The sequence below is a fragment of the Primulina eburnea genome, chromosome 1, assembly GCF_022965805.1.
Source record: "Primulina eburnea isolate SZY01 chromosome 1, ASM2296580v1, whole genome shotgun sequence".
Classification (NCBI taxonomy): Eukaryota; Viridiplantae; Streptophyta; class Magnoliopsida; order Lamiales; family Gesneriaceae; genus Primulina; species Primulina eburnea.
Window position 1 is genome coordinate 60224216 of NC_133101.1, and position 12198 is coordinate 60236413.

At 34.8% G+C, this 12198-nt stretch overlaps 3 protein-coding genes and 1 long non-coding RNA gene across 4 annotated transcripts; 3 read left to right on the forward strand and 1 right to left on the reverse strand.

Moving 5' to 3' along the window:
- Positions 1-224: 224 nt before the first annotated feature.
- LOC140813436 (uncharacterized) lies at positions 225-1804 on the forward strand. Its single transcript, XM_073171901.1, has 3 exons — positions 225-962; positions 1056-1159; positions 1383-1804. Exons 1-3 carry the CDS (start codon positions 390-392, stop codon positions 1504-1506), a joined length of 801 nt encoding a protein of 266 aa, XP_073028002.1. The 5' UTR covers positions 225-389; the 3' UTR covers positions 1507-1804.
- Positions 1805-3166: 1362 nt separating this feature from the next.
- Positions 3167-5609, forward strand: LOC140836042 (small ribosomal subunit protein eS26y-like). The gene is made up of 5 exons (XM_073201459.1): positions 3167-3318; positions 3428-3520; positions 4309-4393; positions 4510-4643; positions 5388-5609. Exons 1-5 carry the CDS (start codon positions 3316-3318, stop codon positions 5451-5453), a joined length of 381 nt encoding a protein of 126 aa, XP_073057560.1. The 5' UTR covers positions 3167-3315; the 3' UTR covers positions 5454-5609.
- On the forward strand, positions 3532-4191 carry LOC140836052 (uncharacterized). The gene is made up of 2 exons (XR_012118967.1): positions 3532-3669; positions 3749-4191. It is a non-coding gene; the product is annotated as an uncharacterized lncRNA (long non-coding RNA).
- A 2823-nt stretch (positions 5610-8432) lies between the features above and the next one.
- LOC140813443 (transcription repressor OFP3-like) lies at positions 8433-9886 on the reverse strand. Its single transcript, XM_073171910.1, has one exon. It carries the CDS (start codon positions 9781-9783, stop codon positions 8767-8769), a length of 1017 nt encoding a protein of 338 aa, XP_073028011.1. The 5' UTR covers positions 9784-9886; the 3' UTR covers positions 8433-8766.
- Positions 9887-12198: the final 2312 nt, after the last annotated feature.

Below are 12198 nucleotides of genomic sequence, written 5' to 3' on the forward strand. Positions count from 1 at the left end.
AATAATACTCTTAGCATAAAAAATAATATTTTTTTCATGGATGACTCAAAGTCTCAAATAAGATATTCGATTCGTGAGACCGTCTCCCATAAGTTTTTGTCATTATTATGTTATCATGTATAACTCGTTCGTTCCCATATGTTACGATGAGATTTAATTTGAAATTAAATATTAATTACATTTGAATAATTAATCACGGGCTCAACTTTGTTCCCTTTCTCTTGTGTACACTAGAGACACCAAAACGCGTGACCGGCCTAACGTTTTGGCTCTTTGTAATGTCTAGTCGTCCCTTACATTGTTCGATATATCCCACCAAACACACGTAAGTTCATTTTACAACTCTCTCGATTCCGAAGAAAATTTTCAGAAATATATCTTCTCAATTCATGGGGGATAGAGCAACGCTAGAGAAAGCAAGAAAAGAGCTCGAGGATTTGTATCTCGGAGTGCCAGATGATTCAGTGAACCTCACTTTCCAAGACCTGGCTCAAGTAAGGCAACAGCATGCAGCAGACAAGAGAAATGCCATAGAACCCATATCGGAATCGAGCCCGAAAACACAGTTAGCCAAACTCCCTAGCCTGGACTTCAGCAAAGGCTTAGAAGCATCTTTTCAAACCACTGATTACCATCACCACCAGCATAACAGTCTGCATGGCGATCACCATGTGATCCATCGATCGAACGAGGGTGATTTTCGGGGGCCTGTGGGGAATATGTTGGGCCATGATCACCATGGTGACCATCTTCATGGACTGAGCTTACATAGTGGTGATCATGGGGCTGGGAGTTTTCAGAGGAGTGTTGTCTATGATGATGATATGAGCCATGTCAGTGGCATGAGTGTGGCCTATGGAGGAGAGAGAGGCGGCGGTGGGAGGCATCGCCTCGGGATTCCACACACCAATATCTGTACCGTATGCTGCAATTTTATCTACATTTTTCGGCACCGTTGCTTAGTAAGTAGCTTGTTTTTTAGATGTTTTTTAGTTGAAGCAGCACATATTTTGATATGACATAATTATTACATTTATGCGTATTCATTATATTAGGTGTGTGGAAGGGTATATTGCAGGCAATGTGTGAGCATTGGAATGGGAGAGATGACCGAGGGTAGAAAGTGCATAGAGTGCTTGGGAAGAAGATTCAGCCAAAGGTACAAAACTCCATGATCCAATTGCTGCATATGTGGCTAGAATGAATTTTCGATTTTATTGTAGACGTATTCTCATATTCAATATATGTGTATATCTACATCATCACGATCCATTTATTTTTGTGAAATTTTTGGCCATACCATTATCAGTTCCTTCGATGATTTTGAGTTATTACCAAGAAGTTGATACGACAATCACATATATGCTGATATTGTTTGATAGATATATAAAAGAAGCTGGAAAGATTGGGTGTTGTATGGGATATCCATCTTTGGTGAAACAACAAGAGCTCAAATGGGCAGAGAGAGGACCCCGAAGAAGTGGCGAAAATCGATACACTCAGTAGCGTGATGGTATCCAGATCAAGAAGTCCTGCGACTCCAAGAACGCTGAATAGGCCACATTCTCCTACCAATCATCATTTCCCGGTCACTCCAAGAACAAGAACACCAACCAGGCCACATTCTCCACACAATCCCCCTTCATTTGTCTCGAGCTCGTCGCCCTATTCGCCTTATTCACCAGCTCGTCACCATCCATTGCCTTTAGTAGTTTCTAGTACTGATGAAATTATTTAGGTTTTTCATTCATAATCAATGTTTTGTTCCTGTTGTTTGAGGATAAATTAAAGGTTATATTTTTGAAGTTCATGCTATTATTATGATTATGTTTATGATCGAAAGGGTGCTAGCCTTTATTGGATGGGGCTCGAGCAGCTAATTTAGGAGAATAATGCTGCATTTTAGAACAATGTTGTATATTTACTCTCAAGTTTGAATAATCAACAATATTCTACAATACAATATATATATATATATATATATATATATATATATATATATATATATATATATATATATATATCATAATTTCCAGTTTTATTCAATAATATCCGAAATTCTTGTCCTTAGATTAGATGATTTAATTTGGAACGAAAGAATTGGTGAAGGTCATGGAGATCTATCTTCCAAGACGGCGGAAGTGATTGGACCGAAGAGGGCCATCGACTTAATTATATGGTCTAAGGTGATAATTGAGACTAGGGGTGTAAACCAACCGAATACGTTCACGAACTTTTCGAGCCGGTTCGAATAATATTTGGTTCGAATTCGAAATTATCGAATTCGAGCCGAACTCGAACATGTTCGAATATTTTTCGAATCGAATTCGAGCTAAAATTATATTGTTCGATTGTTCGCGAACTTTAGCATTATATTTAAAAAATAAATAAAATATTATTAAATATATATATATATATATATAATATTATAACGTATATATATATTATATATAATATTATAATATATATAATATTATTCGAGTTCGAATTCGATTCGAACTCGAGCTTCAGTTCGAATCGAAAATAATAAAAGTTCGAGTTTCGAATCGAGCTTCGAAAATGTTTATTTGAATTTGAGCTCGAACTCGAATACTGAAAATTTCATAAAATTCGATTCGATTCGTTTACAGGCCTAATTGAGACAGACCCCTTCCAAGTAGGGATCAGGATATATATTCTCTACCGGTGTACCAATAGCAAATCAAATTTGCAGACTCGTTTCCGAAGTCAAGAGGTTAATATTCGATATTGCAACAGAAATGCAAATCACGTAATGATTTTAATAAAAAAAAAATATATTATTCATTTTAAAATAAATTGGAAAATAATATTTTAAAACAAAAAGTGACATAGAGAATGAAGCTGGTATCCGTATCCTCGCTGAGCTACTGCCCTATACGCCGTAACACAGACTCCGAAAGACTCGCATTCTGCAAATACCTTTGCGAGACATCCGCGTCTCTCCCGAAACCAAAACTCAACCGCTTCTCTTCTCTCTCTTAAATAACCATATAAAATTAAAATTTAAAAACTTCACAAACGTAAGATTGAACAAAATTAAAAAAAAAATTTAAGTAAAAGTCCAACTTACGACCAAGCACAACCTTCCAATTATTCTTTTCTCTCTAATCCCTTATTGGGCTGAAAATGGATCTACATTATTATGCTCTCGAGCCCAATGGACTCTAGGGTTTTTAATAAAGCGTATATAAGACCACTGCAAAATTCCTCTCGCACCTGCTAGCTGAACCCGAGGTACTTTTGCGCTGTTAGCCTGCGGCTTCACTTCCAGAGATCAAGAACAATATATCAACAATGGTGATTAATTAATTCTACTTTTTATTTTTGTATTATCCACTATTCGATCATGTTCTGTATACTTGCAATTTTCCTGGAGTGCTGAATTTTTCTGTGTTTGAATTCTCAGACCTTCAAGAGAAGGAACGGAGGCCGCAACAAGCATGGCCGTGGCCATGTCAACTTCATCCGATGCTCCAACTGTGGGAAATGCTGCCCCAAGGTCGCTTTTTGTTATTTTCATTAGCTTTTTGTTGAATGGATAATTGTTCTTTATAACATATGTGCTATTCCACTATGTTTAGATCTGTACATTTCGTTGGTTTGAGTTTTATTTTGAAATTAGTTTGTGTTAGGTGGTCAGAAATGAATGTGTTTTGATATTATTCTTTTTGGTGAAGTATTGTTAGTTGGTCAAATATTGTTTTGTGGTTCGAATTTTAAAAATCAGCTCCTTCTTTGATTGAAACTCTGTTTTTAGGGTGCCATTGCTTTACAATGTTGAAGAAACACAATTTTTCCTGCTATTTTGTGGATCTTATGTGAATTTTTTATATTATCGCGACCTTACTGGCTATGGTGCATGAAATTTGATATTGCATCTCTAAGCGTCATTAATATCTGCTCATAGTTATTAAAGACGTGACTGATGCACCTAAAGTTCGGGTGCATCTGATGCACCTGGAGGCACAGCCAGGTGTGGCAATGAAGCAAAGCTTTAGCCTGGCACCTATAAAAAAGAGTGGTGTAGATGTGGTTCTTTAATAAAACTCGAGCCCTTGATAACCAAGTTTCTGCTACAATAAATATTCACTATTTTCTATTTCGATTTTCTTAAATACATTTGATAAGCTTAAATTTAATGGCTTCTTTACGGGAGTGTTTGCAATCTCTCCACTTCCTTCACAATTTTGTGTGTGATACTGCCCCTAGGTTGAAGCTGTAATCCAATTATATGAGTAAAGCACTGCTGATTAATTTTTTGGTCACTGTTTTGGTTGACTTTGGTAGGACAAGGCAATCAAAAGGTTTCTGGTGAGGAACATTGTCGAGCAAGCTGCTGTGAGGGATGTTCAGGAAGCCTGCGCTTTTGACAGTGAGCTTCCTTTGCTTTAGTTTTACACCTACATTCACCTATCCGTGTAATCTTTCCTCGACCTAAATAATCGGTAGGAAGATAACATCTCATGTATATCTTTGTGTTCTCTGTAGTGTACACCCTTCCAAAACTGTACGTGAAGATGCAGTACTGTGTTTCATGTGCCATTCACTCCAAAGTGGTGAGGGTTCGGTCTCGTACTGATAGGAGGAATCGTGAGCCTCCACAGCGCTTCAGACGCCCAAGGGTAAGTATTCTTTACCTTTTATTATGCAATTTGATCTTTATCTTTTGGCTATTAATGATTGTGTTCCAGTTCTCTCAACTTAACATGCAATTATTTTTCACCTTTCCTTCTATCAAACACCATTTCCCGATGTGACAACAATTCAAGGTAGAATGTTCTTAATTCTCTTTCTTGCCTCTCTTGTGGGCACAAATTCGAACTCCCCTTTCAACGGGTTTTACCCCATGTATATAATGTTGGGAGGTATTTACCTCTGTATGCCCTCGTATTCATTCCAGATAAGTCCTGAAATAATATACTATTGAAATTGCTGCTTTATATAGAAGATGTTTGCGAGGAGAAATATTTAACATCTGAAAAACTAAGTGAATTAGTTTCAAATCTTTAATAACCATGACACCGAGGAAGATTCTTTCAAGTCTGTGCTGCAACCACCAGCAAGTTTCAGAGTTCCTATTTTTTCGTTGTTTTCCCACTGGACCATGAGCTAAAGTCAAAGAGGGTTTCTCTTTTGGATACAATCTTACAGGGTATTCTCAAGTTTAGTTAGCTATATACGTTATAGCTCTTCATGTGCTTCAAGGGATTTGAAATTCTGTTTGTTTAGATAATATTTGGAAACATGAACTATCAATATGTTTTGCTCACTCGTATCTTTTCTTCTGTTTTCTGTGGACATGTTCTCTCTTAAATTTATAGCGATGATGACTTATATTACTGCCATTCTTTCTTCCACATTTACAGGATGATATGCCAAAGCCTGGCCAAGCTCCCCGTGTTGGTGGAGCGCCTGCTGCGGCGCGTCCATAGTATAATTTTGTTGAAACATTTGCTATTAGACTCGCATTGAAGTAGTGCTATGAATTCTACATGTCCTGGTTTTGAGCATATCATCATAAGTTCGGTTTTTTCCCTGAATGGAACTTTACTTTCATTTCTAATGCACAAACGCACTTCCTTAATTTATTCAATGGGTTTTTCGGTCGTATGTTTCCCATTTCAGAACATTTGCTATTTCTCGAACACAAATCTTTTCTTACAGAATGTGAATTGACTTATCAATATTCGTTTATTCATTCAAAGGAAGACCATAATATCTATTTCTCCTTCTGTCCCTAATCCTATTTTTTTCTTTAAAAAATCTAAATTAAAGAATTTGATAATATTTGTTAGAATAGGAATCTAAATACCTATTTGTCCTCATGAAGGGTAATTTGAGGAGCCTGCACGAACAAGGTGCCTCTAAAATTCAAAGCAAGTATACAAGTCTGTACGAAAACTTGTGCCGAACAAATATAAAAGTTTAAAGGGTACTGGTACCCGATTTTAACTTGAATTCATCACACGAGCTTGTTCACATTCTTTTGGGTTTATACTCGATAGCCCTGGTGATGATGCATAAGCATAATAAATTCATCAAAATTGAAAAAATATTTAATATAAATCAGATTATTCAGCACCATAGAATTTAGATGTTCTCATACGATGATGATAGATGTGTAAACGAGCTAAATTGAGTCGAACATTATTAAAAATTTAATGTTCGAATTCGATTCAAAATAAGTATATTCGAGTTTGAGCTCGTAATGAAATTCAAGTTCGACTCGAAATGTTGGACCTATGCGCGAGCTATTCGAGCTATTGCTTGGATATTAAGATTCCGGAATGAAAGTTTGAAAGGTTCGAAATGTATATATATTTAATATACAATTACATTCATTAAATAATAATGCTGAGTATGTTCGAGTTGTTATTGAATTTGATAAATTCAAATACAAATCAAATATTTATCCGATCGACTCGAAAAACTAATCAACGGTTGGAATCTCGCAGAAGAGGTGATTTATGCCTCTACTCAAGGTAAGGGCCCAACTCAATGTGCGGTCACTGGAAACCCAAGGCTGGAAGTGCGACAAATAGTGAAGAAGGTATGAAAGTTATGTTTCTTGACACACATAATTATTTGATTAGAGTTGGATATAATGAGACAGACCCACTACATAATAATTCTCATGCATCACGCCCCGTTAGTTAATATTCTTACAACTTGCTTCTGCATTCTCACAATGTTACCACATAATAACCCATTCCGTGAGGGATTTCTTTAATTAAAATTCATATGTTTCAATCAAAATGTGGGTTTAAATCGAGTTGTAGAAAATGTGCGTGCATGTTTTGTGCTAATTAAGTAATTATTCTATGAGAATTCTTTAATTAAAACCCACATGTTTCAATTAAAATGCGGGTATAATTTAAAGAGTGAGTCTCATGTGAGACCGTCTCACGGATCATAATATGTGAGACGGGTCAATCATATTCATATCCACAATAGAAAGTAATACTCTTAGCATAAAAAGTAATATTTTTTCATTGGTGATCCAAATAAGAGATCCGTCTCACAAATACGACCCGTGAAACCGTCTCACGCAAGTTTTTGCCTAATTTAAAATGGTATATTAAATTGTATAAAATTTGGGTGCATATTTTTTTGCTAATTATTCGATGAGAATTCTATAATTAAAATTTATTTGTTTCGATTAATTTTTTTTATTTCAAATCGATATATTAAATTTTAGAAAAATTAATGTGCTGCATGTTTTGTGCTGGATTTAATTTTTTGAGCCTTTTTAATAAAGAGTAGGTCTATTGTGATACGGTCTAACAAATCTTTATCTGTAAGACGGATCAACCCTACCGATATTCACAATAAAAAAGTAATACTCTTAACATAAAAAGTAATATTTTTCATTAATAACCCAAATAAAAGATATGTCTCACAAAATACAGCTCATGAAACTGTCTCACACAATTTTACCATCAAATAAAATAATTTAAGATTTAGTTTGGATACCAACTCAAAAGTGGCTTTACTTGGTCTACATGCCTATCTTGATATATAAAAAAAATTGTGGACATCCTTTCTTCGTAGTGCTATCATAATCATTAAAAAAAAAAAAAGAAGAAGAATCAAACACTAAATACAAAAGAACAAATTTCTTCTGTTTTTTCGCATGATTTTCCGACAATTAATCAATAGTTAGGAGTTAGGACATCTAAAATAATTAAATCTTTTGATCAAAATAGGAATACCAGAGATCTATTAAACGACAACAAAATCTAGAGAAATTTTGATGTTATGTTTCGAAGCCTAATTGGTCCTCACTACATTTCAAATGATTAGCTTATTGGCTTTGATCGATCTTTTCAAAACGAGTAGGTCTCTTGTAAAACGATCTCACGAATTTTTATCTGTGAGACGGGTCAACCCTACCGATATTTACAATAAAAGTAATACACTTAGTATAAAAAGTAATATTTTTTCATAGATGACTCAAATAAGAGATATGTCTCAAAAAATACGACCCATGAGACCGTGTTACACAAATTTTTACCCTTGAAAACAAATAAATGGAACATGGTACCGTACGTAAATTCAAAAACATGACTATCTACCACTTATGCTAATCTCTTTCTAATATATTTTCCCAACAATTGATTAAAATAACGACAAAATCTTGATTATGGACCAAAATATTTTACCTTTTAATTCTCAAAACTTTAAAAATGTATTTGTTTACATCAAATAAATCCCATGCTTGCGCATGCTCCACTTGACTCGGGGGATATAGCTCAGTTGGTAGAGTTTTGTTCTTAATTGTAATTGAGTCGTCGTGATTACGGGTCGGATATCTAATTGTCCAAGACAATAATGATAGTATCTTGAACTCGCGTGGCTCAATTTTTTTAAGTAATGGGGAAGAGGATAAAATATATGTATATATGCCTTACGTGCACTATAGGATTCGAACAGTGTGCTTTAATTCAATGTGTAATGGAAAGAAGAAGAAAAAAAGAGAAAGGAAAAAGTGATGATCATTAAAGAAATTGAAAGAAAGAAAAGTTTGCACCACACATTCCGGGGGGTGAATTATTTGAGGAAGAAAAGCTCTCAACTATTTTTTTTTTTTAGAGGAAATCACTGATTATAGTATTATATCGTAATAAAAGATCATTTTATTTTTCACAAATTTGAAGCCATCAAATTTATACAATAATGTCTAAAACTGCACAAATTGATTTTTAAAAAAAGTACGATCGAAATATTAATACTGATAATTTTTAGCTAGCTTGAAATGGGCATGGTGAACCAGATTTGCTCGAAGGCCTTGATAATGAGATCATGATACTGACTCGAATTCAACGAGAGGTAACAAGCAAGAAGCTCTTCGAGTTCCCTCGAAGCCCGGATATTGTTCTCAACGATCATCTCCTTCATTGAATCCCTGAAATCTTTTTGAGGATCAAACGATGCCTTAACCATCGCAAAGCTCTCGGAATAGAAACAATTACATGCCTTCTTTTGATCATCTTTTGAAGTACTCTTCCTCGTCCTACAGGTTTCCATTTTCCTGTTTTTGATCTTCAGTCTCGTGGATCGCGAAACTGGTTTCCGGGTTGGGGGACTTGTTTTTGTTTTTGTTGTTTTCTTTGGCTGGATGCTGATTTTTTCAGTTCGGGAATCGACTGATGAATTGTTCTTGTTCTCGGAGTAGGGAGATGCTGCTGGAGTGATCTGTTTTGTGGGCTTAGTCAAGATTCGAGGGAGTGTTGACTCTGATATCACGTCGAATTCCGCCACCTTTTCGTTTTTTTGGGACGTTTCTTCCTTGCTGTAGATGATCGAGTAGGAGTCGAGCTCCTCGTCGAATGATTGATCATAGGAGTACTGATCAGAAGAATCGACGTATTCGAATTCAGATGAGGGAGATTCAAGAAAAGTATCTTGAAAACATGAGGCGTGAATTTGAACAACCTTTTCAGGCTCCAAAATACAATTGAAATCATCTGAAACGGAAGGGATTATTTGCTTAGGAGACGGCCTGTAGATGGTCTTTCTCTTTGGTTTCTTCTTCGGCGATTTTGTCGGAGAATCATCGATCTTTGTTGAATTGTAAAGAGTGTCCAGTGTGACGGATTCTGGAATGTATTTGAAAGAATTTGTTGGGATTTGAGTCGGGTGAGGAAGCTTTTTCTTGATGGCATGAAAAGGGATTTGATTTCTGGCTTTGTTCATGTCTCTCAGCTTGTAAAACCAGGCATTTGGCATCATGTCCGCCAATCTGAACTTGTGATTTCTCATTGAAAAATACTCTTAGGTTTTGATGTGATGTGGGCTTGTGGTTTAATAAAAGTGAACATGCAAATTATGGGAGAGAATATAATATGAGAGCACATCAGGGGAATGGGAGCTTTATAAAAGGAGCATACAAAATATATGCAAGTTTTAACCATGGTTAACTTCATTCTCATGGTTAATCTATGACTGAAATATAATATATAAGGAGTAGGTCTCTTGTGAGACGGTATCACGAATCTTTATCTGTGAGAGGGGTCAATCCTACCGATATTCACAATAAAAGTAATACTCTTAGCATAAAAGTAATATTTTTTCATGTATGACCCAAATAAGAGATTGTTTCACAAAATACGACCCGTGAGACTGTTTCACACAAGTTTTTGCCATATATAACTTGTAATGTTAGATCTATCAAGAAAATGTAAGCATAAATTTAACCAAAAGATATCGTATTTCTTACTAGCTTTATTTGAGTAACAAAAAAAGGGTAGAAAACAGCCGAAACCTCATTGACAGCAAGTGGATGCAGGCTAACAAAGAGGCCAATATTGCTTTTGCCCTTTCCTCTTATAACCACAACCACAAGCTGTAGTTCATTCACGAGGCTCTGAAGAGGAATGATGCCGCGTTTGCATGAGTACAATTACAATTTTTAGGGAATTCTTTTTTTCCCGTATATACACGTCGCTTTGCGATTTCGGAACGTTACGTTATCAGAGTTGAGTTTCAACCACATACCCGAAAAAAAAAATTTGGGTCAATTTTGGTTCTTTATTTGTAATTTTACTCATTTCACATGAAAGTATTCACGTGACACTCAAACATATCAGTTTTACTAATATCACCGTCACTTAGAAAAATGATTAAAATTGGAAGGAAAAAACAAATGTAACATAATAAATCTAAAGTTTCGATAACACAAAGGACTAAAAGAGCACAGAGACAACAAACTTTAAAAAAATCAAATTTTCAATTTAATTTCCCTACAATATTATTTAGATAACAAACTATATATGTAATTATTTTTTAAAATAAATAAATAAAAAAAGAAAAAGTGAGATAAAATATGCATAGCTATGTTAAACATTCATTCAAATTATGCAAACATTTTCTCCTTTCTTTGTAATCATTTATAAGCAATTTCATTCGCAACTGAAAACTAGACTTTGTAATACTGGATAGATTGTTTGATGAACTAATTAAATAATATCACACGTATGAACGTTTGATATTCAATGATTATATACAGTCTTTAAAGTGATAATATTTCTTCTTCTGTTTTTCGACAATGGAACACTCAACAGCTTTTTCCGATGTGCATTGGGTAAAAATCGGACTAACGTAATAGCCTGTAAACCACCTAAACAAACCTTGTATCACATGTTCGTCTGTAATTTTATTGATTAAACACTTACCTACTTCACCGTACTTTAGATTGTTTAGTAGTTATAATGTATATTGACTTTATATTGCTAAAATCTAAGGCCCATGTGTCAAAGGAGTCCATATATTATATCTATAAGTTGTACCATCCAAAAATATAAACCCATTTTCCATACTGGATGTCCAATATTATCCAACAAAAAAGCCCAATTTCACATATTTTAAACCCAAAACTATACAAAAGAGTTCGGCAGACGCAAGAAAGGGCCTCCAAATCCAATCTCTTTAACCAATACTTTATAATTCAGCAAATCTAGTTTTCTAAATAATGATAATCTTCCTATTACTGTTTATATCTTACAATTTTATTTTTTCAAAAAAAAACACGAATTTGATCAAAAGACCAGTAAACCAAAACCTTCTTTTTGTTGTTTAGTATCTTGCAAAGTTTTTTTTAAAAAAATTATCGGTTATTGCTCTCAAGATAAGTTTGGATGGTAGGATATGACGAGTCTCTACCAAGAGGTCAGTGGTTCAGTATCTTTTCTGTGAGTAGGTCTTTTGTGATACGGTCTCACAAATCTTTATCTGTGAGACGATTCAATCCTATCGTATTCACAGTAAAAAGTAATACTCCTAGTATAAAAAGTAATATTTTTTCAAGGATGACCCAAATAAAAAATTTGTCTCACAAAATATGATCTATGAGACCGCCTCACACAAGTTTTGCTCTCCTTTGTCTCTTCCGTCAGCTTGTTTAGATTTGTTTAAAACACAATAAAAATAACGGCATAGAATTCTCAATTTTTTTTAAAAAAAGTGGGTTTTATTTGGTAAAGACAACATCCATCGAGCTGCAGACTTTATCCCCAGCAAAATTTGACACCTATGCATTAGGGTTCTCATGAGAATCAGCAGAATTATTACAATTTTCATTTTAAATTTCTTGTCTTTTTTCCCATATTCCCCAAATTGACCCTTTCAAGTTTCAATATTCCTCCCACAGTTTCTTAATTCTCTGCGCCAAGCTGACGT